Source organism: Eschrichtius robustus, chromosome 9, assembly GCF_028021215.1.
Source record: "Eschrichtius robustus isolate mEscRob2 chromosome 9, mEscRob2.pri, whole genome shotgun sequence".
NCBI classification, from domain to species: domain Eukaryota; kingdom Metazoa; phylum Chordata; class Mammalia; order Artiodactyla; family Eschrichtiidae; genus Eschrichtius; species Eschrichtius robustus.
Window position 1 is genome coordinate 54,784,068 of NC_090832.1, and position 19,149 is coordinate 54,803,216.

Here is a 19,149-nt window from a genome sequence, read left to right on the forward strand (position 1 = left end):
CAAATAACAAATGCTGGAGAGGGTGTGGAGAAAAGGGAGCCCTCCTACACTGTTGGTGGGAATGTAAGTTGGTGCAGCCACTGTGGAAAATAGTACGGAGGTTCCTCAGAAAGATAAAAATAGAATTACCATATGATCCAGCAGTCCCACTCCTGGGCATATATCCAGACAAAACTATAATTCAAAAAGATACACGCACCCCAATGTTCATTGCAGCACTATTCACAACAGCCAAGACGTGGAAACAACCTAAATGTCCATCAACAGATGAATGGATAAAGAAGATGTGGTACATATATACAATGGAATATTACTCAGTCATAAAAAAGAATGAAATAACACCATTTGCAGCAACATGAATGAAACTAGAGATTATCACACTAAGTGAAGGAAGTCAGAAAGAGAAGGACAAATACCATATATCACTTATATGCAGAATCTAAAATATGACACAAATGAACCTATCTATGAAACAGAAACACTCACAGACATAGAGAACTGACTTGTGGTTGCCAAGGAGGAGGGGGTTGGGGGAGGGATGGAGTGGGAGGTTGGGGTGAGCAGATGTAAGCTATTACATATGGAATGGATAAACAACAAGGTCCTACTGTACAGCACAGAGAACTATATTCAGTATCCTATGATAAACAATAAAGGAAAAGAATATATATGTATAACTGAATCACTTTGCTGTACAGCAGAAGTTAACACAACATTGTAAATCAACTATACTTCAATAAAATAAGTGGCTTCCTACTGTATATAAAGTAGATAAACAACAAGGACCTACTGTATAGCACAAGGAACTGTATTCAATATGTTGTAATAACCTATTATGGAAAAGAATCTGAAAAAGGAGAGATATATATATGTATAAATGAATCCCTTTGCTGTATACCTGAAACACTGTAAATCGACTATACTTCAATTTTTAAAAAACATTTTAAAAAATATAGGAAATGGTGGCTAAGCAAATTATAGTATCATTTTGAAAGTATTATTGCCTCAGGGCAACTTGAGGTTATTAAAATGGTTGAAGAAAAGTTAAATGCATATACATCACCTAAGTGCAACGACGACTTCTTTTCTTGGATGATTTCTAACTCCTCTTTTAACTTCTTCCCGCACTGTTCATGAACTGTATCTTCCAAAGGCATGGATGACATCTTCGCAAAATGAAGGGACCTCAACATTCCTAACCCTTTCTTCAACACTTGGGTGCCGGGCTGGGCCACCGTGCGAGGCCGGTGCTCACTTTCTCTAATTACTCCTCTAGAACGTTACTCAGTTGCCTTCTGTTTACGTGCCCATCTCCTACTATCTCTGGAAACTCCTCAGGACTGGCTTATGTGGCTCTTGACCTTATACTTGACCTTATACTTCTTTCTATAAATCTTTTTTTTCCCCTTGGTCACATGTCTTTACTTATTATCAGCTTCCTTCACTAGAATGTAGGCTTCATGGCATCGTGTTCAGCTGTTCTTTGTATGCAGGATTCTCGATGGTGAGTCAGCCTTGTGGTCACTTCACCAAATGCCTTTCTCTGTGATTGTCTTGATGAATCTAGGACACATTGGGTAGGGTTTGGCCTGGTGGAAAAATATGCCTGGGCTGGAAGTCAGCAGTGCTCACTCCACCATTCATTAACATGTGTTCCTGCCTAAGTTTTTTGGTGCTTCTCATTTGCTTTTTTATAAATTGATTGATTGATTGATTGATTGATTGATTGCCACGTTGGGTCTTCGTTGCTGCACGCGGGCTTTCTCTGGTTGCGGTGAGCAGGGGCTACTCTTCATTGCGGTGCGCAGGCTTCTCATTGCGGTGGCTTCTTTCTCTTGTTGCGGAGCACAGGCTCTAGGCGCCCGGGCTTCAGTAGTTGTGGCCTGCAGGCTTTAGTAGTTGCGGCTCATGGGCTCTAGAGCGCAGGCTCAGTAGTTGTGGCACATGGGCTTAGTTGCTCCGCGGCATGTGAGATCTTCCCAGACCAGAGATCGAACCCGTGTCCCCTGCATTGGCAGGTGGATTCTTAACCACTGCGCCACCAGGGAAGCCCCTTGATGCTTCTCATTTGGCATCTGGAAAATGAGGAAGAATGTTACCTGTCTTACCTCAAAGGCAATTTTAAGGACCTGCTTACATGATAGATGTAAAAGCACCTTAAATGTTTTAAAGTACAATACATACTTAAAGTGGGTGGCATTATGTGTACCTGTCATTTCCTACTCATTCTCTACCATTTTCCCCTGTTCTGTATTTGTCAAAACACTAATTGCCACCTGAGATTGTCACATTTCTTTATTCATCATCGGCTTCCTCCACTAGAATGTAAGCATCACAGGGCAAGGATCGTGGCTTTTTTGTTCACAATGGTAACCTCGGTGCCTTGAACCGTGTCTGGCATAAAGTACGAGCCTAACAATGTATGTTGAAAGAATAAATGAAATTTAGTGTTGTACGGAGCCATAGAGCTGCTGATGCATTTCTTAAATCCCAATGTGTTTGGTTGAGGGGATTTATTATTTAATGTATTTAATATTATTTAATAGAATAAATAAGTGCAGTTTTATTTTTCTAGGAACACTGACCCACCTTTTGTAGCCAAACCCTCCAATTTACTAAAGGTCAGATTTCAACCACTGACATAAGGAGAGAAGCTGGGTTTTCTGTTTTCTCTTCTAGTAGACATAAATACCCCCTTGTCATCTGAAATATGTTTAATTTTTTCACTAACAAAGGGTAAAGAGCTCCTTTGGAAATCTTTGCTCTGAGCCCAGATATGACTTCATGTCAATTTAGAAACCTTTATTAATCTCCCACTTGGACAAGCATTGGGTTTAATGTTGAAGATGTAAAAATGGTTTTTGCCTTCAACAATATTTGTGTTCATATGTTAATTTCTTCATCAGTAAACCTGCACTGAGCACCACTCAGGGTTGGAAGCCAGGCATTCAGTATGAAGATGCACAGCCCCTGCCCTCAGGGTGCTCAGGAGAGACAGTGGACCACGGATGAGCTTGAGTTCAGTGATAGGAGTGCCACGTGAAGCTGACAGAAGGACCTGCATGGGAGGAAGGCTGTCCTGACCCTGAACTTGGAGTGAGGGCGTGGACCCTTGCTCTGGAGAGAGGATGTATTTAAGGAATACCTAAATTCTGTGTAGTGCAATTACAATGCTTTCCCACTTTCCTATATAATAACACTTAAGGAAAAGGTATGGTTTCCCAGTTCTGAGCTAACTGGGGGATCTCTGTGTGTGTCCCCAGTGGGCTACCCTTGGTAGGTCACACTCAAGAAATACCTATGACAGAAGGACCCAGAGAAGGACCCTTACTAGCCATATTTATCAGTAACCATCTGGGCCCTAAAACCAATTCACGTGAGTCTGCTTTCTCATTCTCTAGTATAATTATCTGGGCATAAAGAAATATTTAGCCATAAATTGTACATCCAATTGGGACATCAGTCTAGCACACTCCGTAGCAGTGCTATTGACACGGTGGCCATTCTTCTATCACCAGACCTCACAAAACAGAACAATAAAACTTGAAGACTTTGCTTTCATTTAGTCTACAGATTGCTTGGTTTTAAATGTAATGTTATACTTAGTTATAGAAGCTAGTGTGTATGGATCTTATTTTAACTAATATGACAAAGCATTGCTATGATAATATCCAGTAAATTATTCTACTCTTCCCTTCCCCCAGTTACTAACATCATAATTCATATACATTTTTCTCTCTGTTTCTTTGGCAGGTCACCATTATTGCAGATGATAACTGCAGATTTTTATGCTGGTCAAGAGAAAGATTAACTTACTTTCTGGAATCAGAGCCTTTCCTATATGAAATATTTAGGTATCTTATAGGAAAAGACATTACAAATAAGCTCTACTCATTGAATGATCCCACCTTAAATGATAAAGTAAGTGTTTTTCTGAGTCTATTTTGTTAAATACATATGTATAGTTAGGTATATCTCCTTTTATACAATATATATTTTCCTGAATCTTCATTAATTAGTCATATGTTAAGTGAAGTGGGGATGCTTGTAATTTAGAGACCCTTCAGGGAATCAGTTCTCAAGCGTGAGGAAATAGTATGCAATTATTATATTTTCCACGACCTGGTGAGGTGTCTGTGAATGTCAGGGCCCTCCATTTGTGGTGATGAGGTGCTGTCCTCTTCCTAAAGAGTCTTTCAAGCAATCTAAGGAAGATGATAAATGAGTGGAAGGACTAGGCAGTGGTATAGGCCATGGAAGGCGGGGCAGGGGGAGCTTGCAGACTGATAAATGCTGATCAGCCCCAGCAAGCAGGAGGTTGGCTTTTTAACCCTGTGTCTCCCGGTCTTGCCCATTCTACTGGTCAGGTCCCCTCCCAGAACTCCCATAAGTGACGAGAGGTATGGGATGGAAGGCTGCGGCCATTCGGTTAGGAATTTCAGAGCTGTATAGATCTCCAGCAATGTGCAGTTTGATCTTCACTTCCCCACATTTGCTTAGAAGGAAATTAAAATGATTACAGAAGGGAACTTGCAAACCTTGTTTCCGCGATAAGTACTGTTCTCCAGGGACTGTGAGTGTGGGTGGGTGCACTGTTCCAGTCATCTTGGTGAAGGCTGTTATCATATTAGGTTGGTGCTTATTATTTTTCAGATTAATCAATAGGCTATTGAGTATATTAAATTTTTTCTAATGTATTTGTAGTAATAGCTTATAATAAAAATTACAGCTACCATTTATTGGGCACTGACTATGTACCGGAGAGTCTTCTGTTTCAAGGAAAAGTAAATGTTACTTACAGGGAATATATGATCTAAGTCCCATGGCACTCAGAAATCGTCAAACTTTGCTTTATAGACGGTCAAAAAGTTGGACCACCAGCTCAGCCTTTGCACACAACTGTCCATGCTGGAAATGAGAAACAGTATAGTCAGCTCCAGCGAAGATGAAGACGGTTTACACCAGTTTCTTCGGGGCACCTCCAGCGTTTCCTCTCTTCGTAAGTTATCCCCACCCTGGGATTCTGATGGATGTTGCTAGAAAAGGACAAATGACAACTTTGATCAGAAAAGTGACTTTTCAAGTAGCAAGTTGTTTGGCAACCTCAAGGTGACAATAAAAATAATCAAAACTTTTCTAGCTTTTTTTTTTTTTGTATTGCACATCAGTTAAAATCCAACTCTAGAATGCTTATTTCCATTTCAGAAACTGTCCACTTGTTTTGCCATATGCTCTTCTCAAACACTGGTTCAGTAGAATAGTATGAAAGAGTCCATATGGTTTGCTGGGTATCCAAGCCTTGTTGTTTTCATGATTTTAGTGGAAGCCTAGGCCCAGCATCGTGTTTAAAGTGGTAGGAAGCAACAGCTGGAGGTAGTGCTGCCAGCTGGTTATCTCAGTGTGACCACCAGGAGTTAACAGGGGAGTGGGTGATGGATTTTCCCTGAAGATGAAGAAGGCCACTCAACACCCCTGTGAGTCACTTCATTCACACACCCACCAAGAGGCAAGTTTTCCAAGACTCCACTATAGTTTAGATTGTTTTAAAACATTTTAAATAATACTAATGGCACAGATGTTGAAGATTAAATGCTTAACATTAATGCTTAAAATTATTTTAAGGATTATTCCAAGAAAGGTAGTATAAGAATGTGGAACAAATTCATGGGAAAGAGCAGACAGGCAGACAGATCCTCTCACTGCATAAGCTAAAAATTATTAATCTTTACAATTGTATGTTAATCCAAGGTAAATTTTAAGAAAATCCAGATACGCATTCGACAACCCTAAGTGTTTATGTAAATGATCTTGTAACTTTGGATGCTTTAGATAAATCGGATTAAGGATTTTAAGTATCACATAGTCAGGAGAGGCTGGAATTGACAAGGCCACGTCAATGTACGCTTCAAAGCAAAGTCTAGGCATAGAAATGCGTTGTGGGCCTAAAAGAGATTTCAGGAACAATGCAAATGAGAACCTGGAAGTGGCTATATTTTATTCCAAAGTAACTTTTAGAAAGTACAGCTGAGGTTGACCAAACTCTGAATCTACTAGCATGTCAAATGTGTTATCTGCCTTGTTGAAACAGTATGATGGTCGGTAAGCATTTTCAAACGGACCCATCCTAATTACATGTACAGTGATTTCTAAGAAAGGCCAGCAGAAAGGGAATTACAGTGAAATATTGTATGTGAATTATTTTTCCTGTAGAATATCTTTTTTTTGTAGTTTTTTGTTTTTGTTTTTTAGTCCTACAGTCTTGCTTAGGAAGCCCTGAGAATGGGCAGTTTATACTATGGCCATTCGTTTTCTTAAAATCAGTTTTGTTTTTCTGTAATATTTTCTTGTATAATCTAAATCTTTTGGACATTTTAACATTTTAGAAAAAGAAAAAAAGCTTCTCTAGAGTGTGTTGTTTAAACAGAATTAGAACATGTTTTCAAGATTAACGTTTGCACTGTACTTGCCTTCAGAAACCTTTATTTCCAGGTGTTCCGTGGATGGATCACACACGTTGTGCATACAGACCTGGGTTCTTGCTCTAATAATTCTTAGCTGTGTCACTTGGAGTAAGCCGTATGACCTTTCTAATCTGACATGAGCTGTCATATCTCAGCACAGGCCTGGATCTGGTCACAACTCCTGGTCTGTTTCCTTCCCTCTCCCTTATAGTGAATCGTGAGTTTAATCCAAAAGTCCATTCCCCACGTGGATAATTGAAGCTTCTGTGTCTGTGAAGAAGTGGGCAGCCCTTGGGGGCAGGGGGGGCAACTTTACTTCTCAGTTCCCTTGTCCAGTTGTACTTTGCTGTACTGAAAATGTGTACAACTTGCTTATGTTGTTTATTTAATTATTTTAGCCTCAGGTTTATTATACAAGATCTTACATATTGATGCAAATGCATAGAGCCACATATGTGTGCATACTTTTGAGTGTGTGTGTGTGTGTGTGTGTGTGAACCGCACAGCAAATCCATGTTCATACCTGCTTCCTTTTGACCAGTCTTCATTCTTGGCTTCACTCCTGCAGTTTAATGAAAGACATTATTATTTGAGCACAACACTGATATTAATTATGAATGATTTAATTCACCCTATCGCGTGATTCATTAAAAACTGGTTAGTTCTTGTTTCTCTTACTTAGATTTTATCCTGGAACTACTGAAGGCTGTTGTCGTTTTTCTCTTGCCAGATCCATCAATATGCCGTCGACTTTCCCAAATTACAAATTACATTCCCTGTAAAACAGAGAATACAAAACCAATCTCTCAGGACCGTTAGGCTGAAACAACAAAACTTAGCGCACTTCGAGCATGCAGTAGGCCTTAGTCAATGTTAGGTCCCTAAAACAAGTGCCTAAGCTCTTGTTAGTCTGCATGTTTGATGTGCACATGGGGGCAGCTGGGGCAGCTGCTCTCAGCAACAGTATCAGCTTCACGAATGCTAGTGGAGAGAAGGGAACAAACATTTATTGACAATAGCAGGTGTTATTTTTTTCAGGTACTCTCTATACATTAACACATTTCATCTTCACTGCAGTCCACACAGAGGAGAGGTATCTTAGCTTTCACTAGATGATGCAGTGCCAACAGACGGTTCCCCGAATCTCTGGCTGCAATGCTGTCTTTCTCCTTCACCTGCACGCTGGGTGCTGCTCCAGGTTGTATCCCCCTCACTCTGGAACCCCGAAGGAGCAGCCACTGTTTGGGTCGCTGCCACTCGTGGCAGAGGGAAGACAGTGGTGGCAGAATCACCCCACGGCTCTTAAAGCTCCTGTCTTGAGGTAGCGCTTGCCACTTCCACTCATGTCCCCCGGACCAGAGGAGTCACTTGGCCAGAACCACCATGAATGGGTGGCTCTTTAAGCCTCCTTCAGGGGCTACACAGGAAGGGGGGGAAAGCAGGCGTGTTGACAATAACACAGTCTACCGCGATGAGTATCATTTCACTTTACCGAGAGGAAATCGGGAATGTGAGATGCGTACTCACTGTGCCAGACCCTCAGGGGGAGGTGCTGGCAGACAGACATATCCTGTCTGATTCCGCAGTCCATGATTTTAGACCATATTGCCTCTGTGGTTTAAAAAGAAAAGGAAAAAAAAATGCATGAACTGTTTGACCAGTGCTTTATAATTTACAGGTCACTTTCACACCCATTCTTGCGCTTGAACCTGATGACTCTGCCAGCCGGGCACAGCGGCCGCTATTACTCACCTCTTTGCAGACGAGTCCACTACACTTAGGGAGAAGGTAGTGTTTGCCCAAAGTCACTTCTTCCCCCTCCATCCCACTTCCTTCAAGAAACCTACCATCCCCCAAATCCTTCATTAGGACCAAGCAGTGCCACAAATAGGTTTTCTTAGACCAGTTAATTTCCATTTCAAAGAAAATTTTGGCCTTAATCTTTGTATGGAGGTTCTACGCAGGGACATTTAAAATTATCCAATAATATTCTCCAGTCACTTCGCTTTGGGTTAGCTTTCACATTGCCTCATATACATACTTACAGAATGATGAGCAATGCTGCTCTGTAAAAATTATGATTTATTTTATATATTTTCCTAACCAAAAAACTTTGACATTATTCATTCTAGTCATTAACTCAAACATAGAAGTAGATTTAAATATTAAAATCCATTTCAATATTTCTCATAATTATTTTTTAAATCATGATCAGGATGTACCCGTTGCATTTGGCTGAAAAGTCTCTGAATCTCTAGGCTCCCCTTTCCATCTCTTTCTGTCTGTTTCAGCTTTTTGTTTTCTTTTGTTTGTCCTATAGAGCAGAGATTCTTAAACATACCTGTGCATATGCATAACTTGGAGATCTTATGAAAGGTTTTGGTGCAGCAGATGGGGGTGGGGCCTGGGAGTCCACGTGCTTATTAACAGGCGCCCACGTGACGCTGATGTGGCTGGTCCCTGAACTATGCTTTGAGTAGTGAGGCTGTAGAATTCCCTGCATTCTGGAATTTGGCTGATTGCATTCCCCTGGTTGTGATTAAGATGTTTCTTGTATTTCTTGAGGCTCACATAAATTCTGGTGAAGGCTCTACTTTTAAAGATCTTGATCGGTTTGGGATATAATGCCACAAACACATTTCAAAACATTGCACAGCAAACGTTCAGTTAAACAGAAATGCAGTTTAGAAAAAGGTGAAGGGAAACTTTAAGTGAACTATTTCAACGAAATTGCTGCTGATCCCATTTTTTACGTTGTGCTCTATTTTTTTTTTTTTTAATAAATTTCTTTATTTATTTATTTATTTTTGGCTGTGTTGGGTCTTCGTTTCTGTGCGAGGGCCTTCTCCAGTTGCGGCGAGCGGGGGCCACTCTTCATCGCGGTGCGCGGGCCTCTCACTATCGCGGCCTCTCTTGTTGCGGAGCACAGGCTCCAGACGCGCAGGATCAGTAGTTGTGGCTCACGGGCCTAGTTGCTCCGCGGCATGTGGAATCTTCCTGGACCGGGGCACGAGCCTGTGTCCCCTGCATTGGCAGGTGGACTCCCAACCACTGCGCCACCAGGGAAGCCCTGTTGTGCTCTATTTTTACACGTCACATGATGCTAAATCGAGAGCAAGATCTCTACTCTTTACCAGAGTCTGGATTCCACTTCAAACGATCATTTAAAGGCAAGAAAGTAAAATAATGAAATAGTCTGAGAAAAACTTTCCTGTTTATTCACTAGCACATAATCCAATTAATTTAACTCTTTTTCGCTTTCCTGTTGCTTCATTTACTTGAGTTCCATGTTTAGAAGTGTGATTGTGAGATAGGATGTCCAGGACGTGTGAGAAGGATTTAATGCCCTCAGATGGATATAAGCTTTCTTCTTTCTGCTCCTGGACCAACGTGCTCATCAGGGTGCCTTGTCATCTCCTTGTCTTTCCTTCCTTACAAGGTTTAGCTCCCTACGTGTAATGTATAAAACACACACACACACAGAGATGGACTGTACTTGGAAGTTCCATCATGATAAGTGGTGCTGAGCACAGGCATTGTCATGGCAACAGGTGGGCATACTATGTTTCCTTGAAAGTTGAGAACTTTATTTTAGTTAATGGGGGTTAAATAAACCTATTGTTAGGTTTGTTTGTTTTTTAAAAATCCTGAGTCAGTGTGGGGGATCCAGTCAGAGCTCATCTTTGAAAGATTTTGCTAGTTTAAACCATGTACTTTTTCAGAAATTATAACTAAAATTTATGATTTCTTAAATAGACTATGGAATAGAGATATTTATTACTGACAAAAAAACCTTTACAAGTATTTTTTGTTATTCATGTCAAGATGGTGCTCTGGACAGTCTACTAATTTCATACGACCTAGATGCACAGGTCTGCTCTAAGCTGAGTTAGTTTGCATCTGGTTAGTATTCTTGTCTGCAAAGACTAGGCAGCATATCTGACATGATGAGTTTCCCCCACCTCTCTTATCTATTTTTTTTACCTGGAAAGATACAAAAAGCCAATACAACCTTCTTAGTTTCATGAAATAGTCTGTTCAACCCAATTTGTATTTCGTTTCCCCTGTGAACAACTGTAGGCTTATAAACAACAAGCTTTACATAAAATCATAGGGAGAGAGAGAGAGAGGGGGATGTGATCAGGCAGCAGGTACCCAGAGGAAGAGCCCCTGAACCGTTCTCAGACCCACCAAGAGGGCTAGTGAAAAGCAGTGCTCCTACTTTGTAGTTGAGTAGAGTGCAGCTTGGGGAGGTTAAGTAGCCTGGTTAGGGCCACTGGGCCAACCCTGAAACAAAGAAGTGGTGAATTGGTTACAACAGCGGTCCCCAACCTTTTTGGCACCAGGGACCGGTTTCCTGGAAGACAATTTTTCCGGGGGTGGGCGTGCAGGCGGGGTAGGGGGATGATTCAAGTGGTAATGCGAGGGATGGGGAGTAACGGGGAGCGGCAGATAAAGCTTTGCTCGCTCACCTGTCACTCACCTCCTGATGTGCGGCCCGGTTCCTAACAGGCTGCGAACCGATATTGGTCCGCGGCCCGGGGTTTGGGGACCCCTGGGTTACAAGGTCTTGCCTTGCTTTGGCCCTTACGAATATCCATACGTGAGTGTAAACTTGTTTGGGGATATTCAACCCCTACTGCAGCCACTGACACATGCTGACCACTGTCATATGTGTTCTCATTTAATCTTCACAGCCCCGCAGTGAGGTTAAGTGTTGCGTTTCCCCCGTTTCAGGTTGAGGAGTATGGGGGCCCGTCTCCAGGGCCCGTACTCTCACCAGCCCTTTAAATGGCCTCCATCCTCCCCTAGCATTTTCTCACCTGTAAAATGACTGTAAAAGGATTTTACTGGTTATGTATGTTTAGTCTTTTAAACAAAAATTTTCTTAATTATCAAGTTAATATACACACATAGGTATCAAATAGTAAAAAAAATATCTCAGTGAAAACAACTGATCCCCTCCAACCTAACTGCTCCCTAAGAGCAATCACATTGGAACAATTTTTGTCCAAAATGATGAATAATGTGCTGTTATTTGATTTATCCTCTTCACCTTTATCTTCTAACCTAACTTAGCTCACTTTTAACTTCCCTTCCCCTTCTGCTCAGTATGATATTACTAGTTTTTATTCCTTTATTGTTTACCTTTGTAACATTAAATAGTACACTTAAACCTCCATTTCTTTTTTCTCTCTGAAACATTTTTTAAAGGTGAGGACATTAGCACCCCTACCCTTAGCATCTCTACCCTTACTTACTCTTTCCCCCTTCTACCTTCAAACTGTTGTCTCTTCTTCAACTTTGAAACAATCAGGGTTGATAACATATACATTTCTGTTCCCTCTTTTTTTTTCAAATTGTTTTTAATGTGGTAAAATACACATAATATGCAAATTACCATCTTATCCATTTTAAAATTATGGTTCAGAGGTATTAAATACGTCTGTTCTCTTTGCAGTTAGGTCTTCCTTGCTTTGTCTGTGGGTTGTTTTGTAAAGTTTAAAACAAGTGAATAGTGTTGACATTATGCTTTATTCAGAACCCAATAGTGGGCTATGACTACCCCTTTCTTTGGGTTCCAGTGTCATGATTCCTGATCTCTTCAAAGCAGACTGTTTCTAATAAGTTCAAATGGATTCTCCTTTTGTCAAACACAAAAAATAATACCACAGTTTACTTCATGCCTTGCCTCTCCTTTTTTTTCCCCTAAAGTTTTTTGTTGCTTTGCTGTTAGGGCTGTCTTATTCACCAGATCCCCCGTGTCTTAAAGCTGCTTTTTCTTTTGGGTGAATCCATTTCATTTCTCCTTAAAGTCTGAGTAGTTATTTCACCTTTGAGCCATGCCTTTTCATACTGCTTTCTGTTTTTACGGGCATCTCCAGTGGCCTCTCTTTTTTCCTTATCCTTGCCTTTTTGGTCTCACATCCCCACGCTCTCAGGCCATCAATTCCGTGTCCCCTTTGTCTCAGACCTTCCTCGCAGAGCTTCCCACCCTCCTACCTCACCCCAGACTGGTGATTATCTGGGTCTGTTGCACAGCTGCCATCCTGGAACCGCCTTCCCTGTTCCCCTGAGTTTATCCACCAGCTCTGCAACCCTAAAGCTTTCTCTTTGGGGCAGAAAAGGGCTGCAGGACTCCCGCTGTTCCTTGGCTACTCACACCTGTTGCCATGCAGCTCAGGGCCCCGACCACCCATCTGAGGGGCCAGGAATTGATCTGAGAAACTCCTCATCCTCCCCATAATTGCGATAATCTGTACACTTCTTTGCTTGAGTTCCTCAGTGCTGGTGCTGAGTCCCTCTAAGGGAAATTAGGTACAAAGGCCAAACCTACCCTTCTTCAGAAAGCTTCAGTCCAAATTCAGTTTCTACAATTTAAAACAATCTTATGACCTCAATGAAAAGAACCTTTTTTTTAATTTAAAAAATTCTTATGATGTAAGTAGGTAAAGGCAGGAAAGGGGATGATAATCCTGTCTAGCAAAGAAGCCATTAAATTTTTCCCCATCCCCATTCATCAAAAAATGTATAATCTAATTAAAGTTCTAATCCCCTGTAAGGTTTTTAATTACTTGCTAAAGCAGTTGGCCAGATGGTTAAACATAATAAGAACACTTTGAAAGGAATGAAGAAAATGTCATCAAAGTTAACAGAAAAAAGAGGGAAAAAATCTTACCACATTATATTGGAGAGTTTACAAAAGTGTCACTCCTTGTTAAAAAGTGTATTTCTGAAGCAGAGGGAGAAGTCACTCGACAAACTTCATATCATGGTCCTGTACTTACTTGAAGATCAAACTTGAGGTTGCTTATTCATTCTCTGGAACACATGTGACCTTCACTCTGGATTTAAGAACAACAAATATGTCTGTTTACTTTTGCCTGTGAGGAGAGGCCCTCAGGCCCTCATGTAATCACAAGCACCTGAAATAGAAATAAGCTTAATAAGGATAGGGTTCTATCAAAGGGAATTTCTCATACCTAACTATTTACCACTTGGATAGCAGAGTTTGGATGGATTGTTATGTAAGATCGCTGTGGTCTGTGTAGAAAAGGGCTTCCTGAGGTTCTGTAACTCGGGACTTTAGGAAGACGGGAGAAGGCCTGGCAGGGCAGCCTGAGCCCATCCTCCGTGCAGGCCCCTGGCTGGTTTGCACCTGCAGGCAATGACCCTCAAGGACGCACAGTGGGTCTTAATCACCAGCTCCTTTTCTTCTCAACTAGGATCCAGCACGAGCCGCTGTCTGAACAGGTCTGCTGAGAAGAGACTCTTTTCCCAGATCCAAAGCCCCCCGTGGGTGTCCCCAGTGTTGTCACCCCCTGTGGTCTGGCGTGAGTGGAGGTATCCACTGTTTGGTTCAGGGCTCTTACCTCTAAGTCTGTCTTCTGCATTTGCTCAGAGCCCGTGTTTCTGAGTTTGAGTTTTTCTCTTACCCTCAGGATGGCTGCCTGGTGCTCCCGTTCTCTTTCCCACCTGAACACACCGAACGTGGTACACAGCTCAGAGTAAATTCTGCTCCACTGGCTGTGCCTTTTCCAGGCCTTGCTATCTGTGGAAGGGATGTGTACGTCTTCTTGGCAGAATGGTTTTTGGGTTTTTTTTGTTTTTGCCACGTGGTATAATATGAAACATCCCCCAAGCAAAAGTAACTCGATGTAACTGTTTAACAATTTCACAACTGATAAGTCTGGATTGAAGTTCAGTCTAAGACATTTGTTTTACATCCTTTTAGAATAAACTGTGTTGATTGGCAGCCAGAGGCAATTGGAAGGTGTTGATAGCTAATAGCCCAAAATAATGCTAATTATCTCTTCTTGATTATAATAAATGCCAAAGGATATAGTTAACCACTTCTGTCTCCCAACTCTGAAAGCGGCTTTAATAGAAAAAAGGATAAAAATCAGTTTTCTGGAAAATTTATGGATATGGAATTATTTGCCCCTCTAGAATTTGGGATAAATGAAAAGTAAAGCATTATACAGAGGTCATAAACCTCACGGTAACGTCCTCGAGGGGCAAAAGTAATTTGAAAAAGCACTTGGCTAAAGATAAGCTCAATTTCTTCCTCTGTTCTCTCCTCATGTTCTCGTACTTAGGGATGGTATTGGGCCTTCTGGGCAAAGTTCTGAGGATGCATCAATGCATAAGATTAATGAAGAACTGGGCAAACTTGTAGAAAGAATTTACTAATGTTCAACTTGTGAAATGTAAGATAGTCCCCTTAAAGCAGAATTCTTTTTTGTTGTTGTTGTTCATACTCCAAATTGGGTTTGGATTTATTAGCAGACAAAGAAATGATTTCTGGCAGCACAGTGATGACCTCTGAGTCTTTGCACTGAACCAGCAGGTGTCCTGCGGAGGGCGGAGAACACCGGGTGTTCACCAGGGTGAGTGAGCTCCTTCTCCGGGAAGTCTGCCTTTCTCCTGGCCGTGATGGTGGCCAGTTCCCGGGTAGCGCCAGGTGAACGTCATACTTGGCCCTTAGCGGTACAGGAGCCAGGCTCCCTGAGGTTGAGACGGAGAGTGGACTCTCTCTGCGACTCAGATTCCTGTCGAGGGGTCAGGCAGCCGGCTGGCTCTGGCAGCTACGAGTCAGACGGTGTCCCCGTCACCTTCCAGTACATCTGCCGATGGAGAAAGAGCAACAGGCACTGCGGCGGGAGCTGGGGTGTGGGGGGCTGGTGGGCCCTAACGCGGCCACGAAGGCGGAAAGGGCATCTCCTCTTCTCTGTGTGGAAAGAGCACATTGGCTGGCAGCCTCGCTGGGCTGTCAGGGCCTCCTGGTTTACCCCGGCCAAATCCGTTTCCGAGCGGGTCCCGCCCTGGTGGGAAAGGCGTTCATCCACAGCAGCTCCCCGGCTCTGTTTCCTTCACAGGTGTCCTGGTTGTCCTTGCTTTAGCCTCTGAGTATCAAGTAGAAATAATGACACGGATGCGGTGAGAATGAATTGCTCCAGAAAGTACAATGTAGTTCCTGAGAAGTAAAATGATACAGAGGCAGAGACTATGTTTGGTTCGTTTTCATTTCCCCAACATTTAACCCAGCCTCTCAGCCTTGGAGTCACTTGGGGATTCTCTTTGCTGATTGGATGGAAACTTTGTAGCAGGGGACGGTACTGACAAACTTCACTGATGCTGACTTGAGGGGACGGTACTCCTGCCTGTGCTATAAGCACTGTCGAATCATCAATGATACGAAAGTGATTTCCCTCAGGGGACGTGATACAGAATATAGTGATAACAGTCACCTTTCATAGCGAGGTTTTACCGTAACCCGAGACCTGCATGCGCTTGAGGGACACGGGTGGCACCCCACTGCTAGGGCAGGGACTTGACCCATCAGAGATCCAGTGTGATGGCCATGTGATATTCCCAAGTCCTCAGGACCGGTTTTCTGAAGGCCCCGTGCAGAGCTTCGGAGGAGGGATTTTTCTCATGTACTCGGTAACTATCAAGGACCTAGCTATATGTGGGTGCTTCAGAGAGGCTGCAGGAGAGAAGAGGTAGTGATGACTGCCCTCAAAATGCTTGTTCTCCAGTAAGGGAGAGATGCAAGTATTTGTTGTTCGGTGGAGAACAGAATCTCCCCACAGAAGGAATTAGGGAAGATTACAAATGAAGGAGGTGGGGCTTGAACCGCACCTTGAGGAGTGGATAGGAATTTGGTGGGTAGAGAGGAGAATGAAGAAACCAGTCGATGGGAGAGAAAAGCAAGAGGAGAAGAGGAAAAAGATGGGCTGGATTTGGGGAGCAGTGAGTTTGCTAGAGCTTGGACCAGAAGGGAAGGAGGCCCCTGGATGTCACCCCAGGACTGTGGATGACTCTTGCTTGACTATCTTTTTACCGTTACATCATAAGCACTACAGCTCTTCCTTTCCCAGGCAAATAGAGTGGGGACAGAATAAACTCTTTCACAGTTATCAGTGAAAAAAAAAATGTTGCCTGCCATATCAGTAGACAAAAGATGTTACAGCCACCCTGATGGTGAGCTGTAAAGGAGCTCAGGAGAGAAACAGGATGCCCGCCATCTAGCAGTCTGCCGCTGCCTCCACCCCCCGACCGTGCACCCTGAGGGGACTCAGGATGCGAAAGCACAGGATCCTGGCCCCAGATAGCTGAGTTGCGTAGCAAAGGAATGATTTCCGTGAGCCCAGACTCCTGCCTCTTCCCATACCCAGAAAAGCGCTAACTTCCTTAACTTGCGATGTCTGGTTTCCTTTAAGTAACAGTAATCTTTTGACGCTCTGACTCCCTGGTCTTTGTTGGGAAAACTCCTACGTATCCTGGCTTCTCCCTTCCCTCTTTGGAGCCATCTCCCAGAGCGATCTATCTGAGAGGCTGTGTCCCAGCCTTAAGTCCTCAGTTTTGTCCTCCAAATAAAACATAATTCTCAACGTTTAGGGTGTGCGTTTTTTTTTCAGTCAACAACAGAGAAGCTGAAAGCTCTCACAAAGTTTCTCTAGGTCATTTCCAGTGGGATTGGGTCCTCTCTCCATTCTCTCTCAATGGAAAAAGGCAGTGATCGGTGAGGTACTTAAGGGGGCAGATAACATTTTGGCCCCGATGTAGACAGCACCTTCACATTACCACAGAACGTCACCCCTGGTTTGATAGATGGGCTTAAAAACTACAAACCAATTACCCCCGCTTCCCCAGCCCAAATGCGTCGGGCGTGTTTTTGTTATGTGTGTCGTACAGTTAGGCCTGAATGCTCCACATAATGGATTTGGCATAATGCTCTTAGACATGCCATCTTGCTTGTTCTGAGGGTTTTATCTGACTGCAAATACTCAGCCTAAGTTAATATTTCATGAGACCCAATCGTAACTTGAGGCTAGAAATATGATGGAAGCCATGGCTATTGTTTTTTCTTAAAAAAAAAAAAAAGACAATTTTGCTGCACTCTTAGATTGAGAAACACAAACCCCTATTTGAGCACAAGTCCCATTTCCTTTATTTGCTGTTCCTATGAGTGACGATGAACTTTAACAAGTCTTCTAATGATTTAGGCCATTGCTCTCCTAAGGCCTTATTATTAACTCATTTTACTGACTTACATTTACAAAGGGATTATAACATCCTAGGCACAGATGTAAGAACTTAACAAGTGTTGAGCCACGTAATCCTCTTAATCACCATGTGAAGTAGATGGTATTATTATGATTTCTATTTTACAGATAGAGAAATTGAGGCACAGAGAGGTGAAGTAACCTGCCCAAGGTCCCACAGATAGGTCACGTTGCCATTTGAGTAGACATGCGAATCTGAGGTTATGTTTGGTATGTTTGCTGTCACCTGTGTAAAAAAGGATAAAAAGAACGTGTCTGAGAGATTCTCCCTTGCTGTGCTCAGAGGCAGAATTGTGTTCTTGGACTATTTTAATCGAGGGTGATTTTCTACCGTTTACGTCAGTAGTTGTCTCTCTGGAAACTCAGTGTTTTAATTGACTGTAAATGTTGGAAAGTGAACAATTTCCATGTACATACAACAAACACACTAGCTCTGCCGAAGTCCAGCCCTGCATAATTATGATCTTTTCATGTTGGAAGATGTGGCTGTGGATCAGGGCATCTCCCCAGATGTGTGGCAATGACCGTAGAGTTAATAATTAAATGACAGTTATTGTATGTAACTTGTTGCTTCCTCCCACCCCCAAAAAAAACCTCAGCCATAAAAAAGAATGAAATGTTGCCATTTGCAACAACATGGGTGGACTTGGAAGGTATTATGCTGCGTGAAATAAGTCAGATAAAGACAAATACTGTGTGAGATCACTTATGTGTGGAATCTAAAAAATACGACAAACTAGTGAATACAACAACAACAAAAAAAAACAGACTTATAGAGAATTAGTGGTTACCAGTGGGGAGAGGGAAGCGGGAGGAGCAAGATAGGGACAGGGGATCAAGAGGCACAAACTATTTGTATAAATAAGCTATGAGTATATATTGTACAGCACAGGAATATAGCTAATATTTTATAATAACTAAGTGGAATATAACCTTTAAAAATTGTGAATCACTATATTGTACACCTGTAACTTACATAATACTGTACATCAACTATACTTCGATAAAACTAACAAAAAGTTTTTTAATGTTTATGTAATGATGTTATGTGAATCTTTAACTGGAAAACAATGATAAATGTCATATATGCCAAAGAGACTTCTTAAGTGAAAATAATTTATATGTAAACGAATCATTTCTTGCTAAATATGATATTAATGCTCTCTCCTAACAATGGCCACGTTGATTCCGAAGCTGTCAATGGAAGGAACACACAGAGCCTCCCCCCGAGATGTGTACATATCAGGCCCCCAAAAGTCAATTTCCCAGGTGTCTTTATCCTGATCTCAAAATTCTATCAATAAAGTAAGCAATGTAGTATACTTTTTATCCAAATGAATAAAGGTGAAATGAAAAATATAAATATCTTGGAAAAAATGACAGTGACATTTCCTATGTGCCCAGCACCGTGCCAAGCACATTCCATTATTTTGTTTAATCCTCCCAACAACCCCATGAGGCAGGTCCTGTGAACATCTCCTTTCCACAGACAGGGAAACAGGCCTTGAGAGGTTTAGTGATGGAGGACAGGTCGCACAGCCAGGAAGTGGCACAGCAAGGATCTGAACCCTGGAAGTGTTCCCTGAGCCTCTGGTCCTGACCACCGTTCGCTGCCT

The 19,149-nt window shown here is 42.3% G+C and overlaps 1 protein-coding gene across 2 annotated transcripts in view; it reads left to right on the top strand.

The window, feature by feature from the left end:
* Nucleotides 1-19,149, top strand: part of POPDC1 (popeye domain cAMP effector 1) — a 40,930-nt gene that overhangs the window by 14,120 nt on the left and 7,661 nt on the right. For both annotated transcript variants that reach the window (XM_068551439.1, XM_068551440.1), the window contains 2 exons: nucleotides 3,754-3,921; nucleotides 4,858-4,999. In XM_068551439.1, coding sequence (XP_068407540.1) covers nucleotides 3,754-3,921; nucleotides 4,858-4,999 — 310 coding nt within the window. The remainder of the gene's footprint in view (nucleotides 1-3,753; nucleotides 3,922-4,857; nucleotides 5,000-19,149) is intronic.